Source organism: Pteropus vampyrus, unplaced genomic scaffold, assembly GCF_000151845.1.
Source record: "Pteropus vampyrus isolate Shadow unplaced genomic scaffold, Pvam_2.0 Scaffold671, whole genome shotgun sequence".
In the NCBI taxonomy this organism is placed as follows: Eukaryota; Metazoa; Chordata; class Mammalia; order Chiroptera; family Pteropodidae; genus Pteropus; species Pteropus vampyrus.
The window spans coordinates 457,613-464,931 of NW_011889452.1; the positions used below are offsets into that span (position 1 = coordinate 457,613).

The window sequence follows — 7,319 nt, forward strand, 5'->3', positions numbered from 1 at the left end:
ACAAGGTAGGCTGAGGCTTAAGTTTGGTCAGCTTTGAAGATAATTTGGAGCAGATGTTCAGGTAATAGGAGCCACATTTCTTGATACCTTCTACCTCCTCACCCAATACCATACCCTGAGGGTGTTGAGGAGAACAACGTGTAATTGGGAGAGAAGAAGGGAACAGTGTCAGGGAGGATATAGTATTCTTGACTGGGTTGTTCCAGTTTTTTACTATACAACACTCACCCATGAGATGAATTTATCATGTTTTGTTAAATCAAATGCATTGCCTCTGAATCTCTAAATTTTCTTTTGTTCTTAAACAAATTCCTCATAATTCATAATTTATTTCTTTTAATTCAGTGAATTACTACTTTTAGCATTTGACAAAGAATTGTCACAATCATATCTTGTTGGATTCTCACAATGATCCTGTGAGGTAGGTTTTGGTATATACTCATCTCACACGTGAGGAAACTAAGGCAGTAGGGGGTAGTAGGAGACATGTAATCCTTACATCATTTCTTAGCTATTTGATTTCTCTACTGCCCACCCTTGGTCACAGGCCCTGAATGTTCTTCCTTGGCCCTACAGCAGTCATTGCTAACGTGGAGACAGAATGATGACTTCCTAGCTCATGGATCAATGGATATAGTTCTTGTTTGATTCTATCACTAAAGATATCTGGGACCCTGGGCCATTCACTTCTTTCTAGACTTCAATTTTCTAACCTACAAAATGATGGTTTGTGCATAATACATGATGGAGATCTGAATAATTTTATATGTTTTGTATAATTACATGAAAAATGGAACTGGACAAATATTTGTCCATTTTCTTCTCTGTTTTCAATAATGTGGCTCTGATATAGAATTCTTTGGCTTTCACATGGTTGTTATTACCAAGAGCTTCTGTTTATTTCAGGTTACCACAACTCCGAACTAAATGTCTACCCCTATATAACAGTACCTTGAAGGAGAGGGAGATACAAATGTGGTGAAATAGCCATTGAGATATTGGGGAGAGAAACAAGATATGCATTTACAAAATGACTGGGGAATAATCGAAGGAAGAATCCGATCAATGCTGGAGTCATCAGGGACCATATATTCTGTAACCTGGCTGTCAAGTGAAATTTAGAGGAATGAGATATCTCCAAATTAAGAGATTTTCCAAATGCTAGGATTTTAGACATTTTCAGATGATGATTAGTGATATAAGATTTGGGGACCACGTGAGACCAATGTTGATTAAACCTAGCACCAGCATTCAGAACTTCGGAATATGAGCATGATGGGAAGAATTTTGATTTAACATCAGTTCCTGAGTATCTCTTTACTTAAATCAGTTTATGTGAATTGCTCCAGGTCACTGATACGGTAGGATATCTAATTCTGGAACTGGTTTCTGAACTTCTTGTCCAGTACCTTTCCCACTGGACAAAGCTGACTTGCCTCTTTTCATGTCTGAAGAACTTGCAGAAACGTTGACTAAATTAAAAGGTAATTTTTTACTGTTTTCTGAGAACTGTGGTGGAAGAGTGATGGTGATGGTGGTGTTAGTGAGACCATATATCCTGAGCTCCCAAACACCACATCATTGAATTTAACTTGCTCTTTTTTTTTTTTTTTTGTAGTGACCCTTTGTTCTTCTAAGTGAGATGCTCACCACAATTCTATCCAATACTTCTCATCTCTTCCCACATATTTTCTTGTTGGCTGGCATCCCAGGACTGACTTCCTCCTACGTTTGGATCTCACTCCCCTTTTGCTTCATGTTCTTTCTGGCAGTGACTGGAAACGGTGTCCTGCTTTTTCTCATCTGGACAGAACGCAGCCTTCACCAGCCCATGTGTTTCTTTCTTGCCATGCTCTCTTTTGTGGACCTGGTTCTCTCCCTCTCTGCTCTGCCCAAGATGCTGGCCATTTTCTGGTTTGGTGCTACAGTCATCAGCTCCTACTCCTGTCTTTCCCAGATGTTCTTTATCCATGCATTTTCTGCCATGGAGTCAGGAGTGCTGGTGGCCATGGCCTTGGATCGCTTTGTGGCCATCTGTAACCCACTGCGTTATGCAACCATTCTTACTCCAGTTGTTATTGCCAAGATTGGAGGCCTGGTGGTGCTGCGAGGTGTGGGGTTGACCATCTCCTTTCCAAGCTTGGCCCATAAGCTTCCCTACTGTGGCTCCCACATCATTGCCTACACCTACTGTGAGCATATGGCAGTGGTGAAGCTGGCCTGTGGAGCCACCACTGTGGATAACTTCTATGCCTTTGCCGTAGCAATCTTTCTTGGTGTGGGGGATGTGGCCTTTATCGCCTACTCCTATGGGAAGATTGTGAGGACCATAATTCATTTTCCTTCACCTGAGGCACGTTCTAAAGCAGGCAGCACATGTATGGCTCATGTCTGTGTCATTCTCTTCTTCTATGTACCAGGCTTTCTTTCTGTGCTCATGCAGCGCTTTGGCCCACCCACAGCCTCTGCTGCCAAGGTCATCCTTGCCAATCTCTACTTGCTTTTCCCCCCTGCCCTGGACCCTATTGTCTATGGGGTAAAGACCAAGCAGATTCGGAAGCAGCTGTTTAAAATTTTAAGCCCCAAGAGAATTGATTCCACCTGAGTATAGTTCTCATCAGCTGAACCTCAGGGGACAGTGTGACCATCCCCTAGGGGTGGGAGCTCCACAGCCCAGGTTATTTACCTGGTGAAGACAGTGAAGAGAAAGCAAATAAAATTATCATGAGTGTTTAGAAGTTGGGAAATCACTTCGGAGACCTATGGTATTTAGATATTGGGATGAAAAACTGAGAAGAGCTGGGGTATCTCAATTGATCAATCAGCAAATCATTTTTTGATACTTTTTTCTTCTAATTATTTATGATTTTCTTGTATTAACAAGGTAAATGCATCATGAAATTAAGAAATAATTAAGACCTTGACTGACCTGGACTAAGTGACTTAGGAGTTCAGGGAGAGATAAACCAGGTGCCTATTTTAAACATGAAAACATGGGTCACTTCTTACCACCATGACACTGACACATAACCAGTATGTGAGAGCAGATAGGCCCTCTCTATCAGAAAAATTTTGGCATCATGGAAACAAGAGTGGAAAGCTGTGGAGATACTTCAGAGTGTCCAGTTTATGAGAGAAACTCTTTAAATATTCATGTTCCATCTCACTCCAGAATTGCAGATAAAGCTTCATTTCTTTATCTCATGTACTTTTTCAGCCTGTTTTTGAGATGGATGACTATGACTCCTGTAGTATTATGTAGTTTTATCCTCTGAGAGTGATGATAATTCCTCTATTTCTTCATTTTTAGTCTAGTTGCAGAGACTTGAGTTAAAATTTATTGCATGCAGAAATTATTGTTCTAATTCTCGTTTGTTTATTTTCTGTCTTCATTATTAACTCCCATGCCCATTTTCTTCTGGTTCCTAACACTGGCCTCACTTTAATGTGTTTGTTGTAAGTTCTTAAGTATTTACGTATTCTTACAACATAAGTAGCGTTGATTGTTAGGTATTCCTACTATACATAAACACCCTTCTTTAGTTCCTTAAGTGTTCTTGCTTTCTCCAGCCATGGGTAGTCTGGGCTCTTCCTAATGGGAATGCATATCCCTATCCTTATCTTCACCATTTCTTTTCATTTTGAACTTCAGTTCAAATTTCACCTCCTCAAAGATTTTTATAACTAGATCAAGTCACTTGTTTTCTGAACGCAGAGCTCTATGTATATTTATTTTATTATCCATTGTAATTTATAATTATGTAATAATTTGTTGCATGATCTCTGTCTCCATCCCTGCTAAATGGTGAATTGTATTATATTTTTAGCATAGTACCTGGGACATGATATGCTGATACACTCTCAATAAATGTTCAACAAACGAAACTCATTATTTTAATGGACTGTGCCATTACTAGCACATTTCCTTATCAGTCACATTGAAATATGTGTGTTTTTGAATTAATGAATACATAAATCTCCAAAATGTAACACAGTAGGCACTCAATAAATTTATATTGAAGAAATGAAGTTGTCACAAAATTATCATTGCAATCATAATCACTGTGATTAACTTAGTCTTTTCAAATATTGTGATTTGAACTGGTGGTAATGTGGACACTGTTCAGACATGCTAGAGGACATGATTACTCTTATAAAGCAGACTCACTCCTGTGTGTAAGCATAGAACAAACAGAAAACTAATATTTGTCTTCCTTTTTAAATTAATTTGCTCTTCTTTTCTCATTATTTTTTTTTGTCTTTCTGAATATTTACCAAGCTCTCAGTGATGATGAAATAAACTTGAAAATATAGAAATTGTAATAAAATTTGATAGTGCTGTAGTAGAGATTGGTTCCAAGTTAGAGAGGATTAATTCTCTATGGGAGGTAATGAGCAGGAATGAGACATGGGTTGGATCAAGTTGAAGTTATACTGTGAATGACCAGGGTTTAGAAGACAATGTGCCTGGGTTGCTTTTAATACACTATAATTTTAACTTATAACATTTACAACTATTATTAGGTATCTGTGATCACATAGTTAACATATATCATCCCATGAGCTATGATGACAGGGATCATTTATCATATTAATTATTTTTTCCAAGATATAGCAGAGGACATGGATTCAATAGATATTTAATATTCATAGAATGAATGAATGAAGAATGAGGCTTTCATGATCTGTGAATGAAATACTTGTTAAGTGGATTAATTAATAGACTGTAATCGGAACATTATTCTAAAAGAGAATGTGAACATTAGAGTGGACCGGTAGCTGCTTTATCAGAGATGGGACCAAGGAAAGGATCTGCTTGGTGGAATGGATAGTCTGAGAATCTATACTTATTCCATACTGGCCATGATATAGAACTTGATGTCCATGGACCTGTCATAATGCCCCAGAAAAGAAGCAGAACACTCAATTAATCCAAGATAGTGAAATTTGTCTAAGATTGGGTTCTCTAGAAATAGACTCTGAGGCAGAGATATGCATACAGGAAGTTTATTGTGAAGTAGACTTGGGAACAACACCTGAGCATGAGGGAAACAAGATGGAGCATGGAAAGAAGTTAAACTATGATCAAATTTCCCCAGATGCCTGAGATTATTCTAGGGGAGGCTCTTGAGAGGAATGACCCTTCAATGTTATTTTGTATTGAATAAAGAGGGTCAAGTCTTTATATTCCTATATAAACCAGTCATTGAGTGAGAGCTGCACTCAGATAAGAAAATAAATTTTGGGTGAGTCAGCTCTTTTTGCTCAAGTGAGAGTAACTCAATTACGAGCTTTTAGCAGCCAACACTCAGAGCGGATGGAGGAGTGAACACATTTAACTACAGAGACCGCTAAAGAAATAATTTGACCTGTGAGAATGAGAAGTATGAGCTTAAAGTGCTCATATGTAAAGTTTCTTAGTTCATTGAGCATGAGGTTTCCTATCACAGGCATCGATATGTACAGATTTAAGGATGATGACCAACACTAGACTGATGTGGGCCATTTGGCCAGGTGCAGGTGCCACTCCCTGCTCAGTATATCTGCCCAATCAGCTATCCCTGGGGCAGTAGACTTAATTCTGTGTGCTTCCAACCAAGCTGGAGGCTAACTTTGGCTCTGTCTAGGTGTGTCTGTGTGTCCTCTGGGACCCGCCAATTATTAATAACATCTCGCCTGCCCAGTGCTTTATTCACAGTTACCTGTTTTGCATTGGGGAAGAATCACGAATAGACTCACCTTTCAGAGTGAAGATGACAGAACCAGCTAAAAGTTTGTTATGGGATTTCCAGTATGGAAAATGAGGTCAAGTTTGAGGCTTATGGATTTGAGGAAGACTACTGACAGCTCATTTCTTCTGCCTTTCCTATAGCCCTTGTGATAGGAGTTATTGCTTGGTTGGCTGTTGTGGTTCTGAGTCTTTTAATACCTCTGGTCTGACAACTCTTAGTAGTCTTAAATTTATGTCCTCTTGTCTCAGAGTAGCTGTTCTTCCCAGATCTGACTCCTCAAAACTAACCCTCTCTTTTCAATTTCCTTTAGGTTCTGTCCTACAGATCACACATTGCTGCAAGCTAACTTTTGTGTTCCTGCATCTCCCTTTTACCACTATCATAAAGTTTATGACACTTTTAAGAAGAAGATAAAGGAGACGGGGATAGGCCACAGCCCATAGAAGAGACTCCTTGCCTGCAGCAATAGAGATAGCAACAGAAGTGACCAGTAGTGACCAAAGGAGTACCTAATTTCTGACATACACCTAGGATTCTGTCACAGACTCTATGGCAGAGAGATTCAGTGGGGCTCCTTCTGCCATGAAGCACCCAGAATATTGCTACAGGTGAGGATCATTGCAGACTCAGTCTATTTCATGGACATTCCACTGTCTACTACCTCCTTCTCATCCCTTAAGTTCAGTGTTTTGTTAAGTTCCTGCGATTCTTGGTTGTTTTATATACTCATCTATTTATTTTAAAAATTTAGTCATATTTATTTATGCAGCAAACAGCACTGAGTACCAATTAAATTCCAGCACTTCTGGAAATTGCCCTGAGACTGCTGCCATAAGCAAAGCACATCCTTACTCTTCAAGGACGAACACACTGACAGGTTTTCAGTGCAAGGTAATCAGTGCAATGACTGGGCAGGTCAAGTGATTTCATAGGAAAGAAAAGGGCACATGCTATACTGAATTATAGAATTTGGAGACAGCTTTACAGAAGACAGGTCATTTGGACTGAATTTACATGAATAATTAAAAAGGCACAACATCAGTTCTTGCTAATTGTCTGTTGCTTCCTGGTCAGAGAGCTAAATATATCTTCACTTTTAGATTCCTGGAAATAAAGTTTCTTCTGCTTTTCCTCTAAGAATCACTGAGATACCTCTTAATTACTTTAGTAATTACATTTAATAAGCGGTTCTAGGCTTTTCCTCTAGACCCACAAGCAGCACAAAGCAGTGGCAGTTTATATTCAGGCATGTGCATCTCTGCTTCTCTCTTTTGCCCACTGTAGCTTGGCTTCATTCCTCACTGCTCCACTGGCATGGCTTCTGTCAAAGAAATGGGTGGCCTTCTACAAATGTACAGCTGTTCTCTGACTCCTCAGCTAAAAAATCTCAAGTGGGCTGAAATTTGGAGTAGAAGGAGAGTAATTAAGAAAAAAAAATAATTTTCTCACTATATAGAATGTTAAGCACTGAAACACGAATTTTTGTAAGATTGTGAGATTCTTTTGGTGGGGGAGATCTCAATAAAAATATGTCACTGTAACTCGAAGTTAACAGTGGAATTAAATCTGGAAGGGAAAAAAAGCTGA

The 7,319-nt window shown here is 39.0% G+C and overlaps 1 protein-coding gene across 1 annotated transcript; it reads left to right on the top strand.

Moving 5' to 3' along the window:
* Positions 1 to 1,642: 1,642 nt before the first annotated feature.
* Positions 1,643 to 2,605, top strand: LOC105309109 (olfactory receptor 52K1-like). The gene has a single exon (XM_011385202.2). It carries the CDS (start codon positions 1,643 to 1,645, stop codon positions 2,603 to 2,605), a length of 963 nt encoding a protein of 320 aa, XP_011383504.2.
* The last annotated feature ends 4,714 nt before the right edge of the window (positions 2,606 to 7,319 follow it).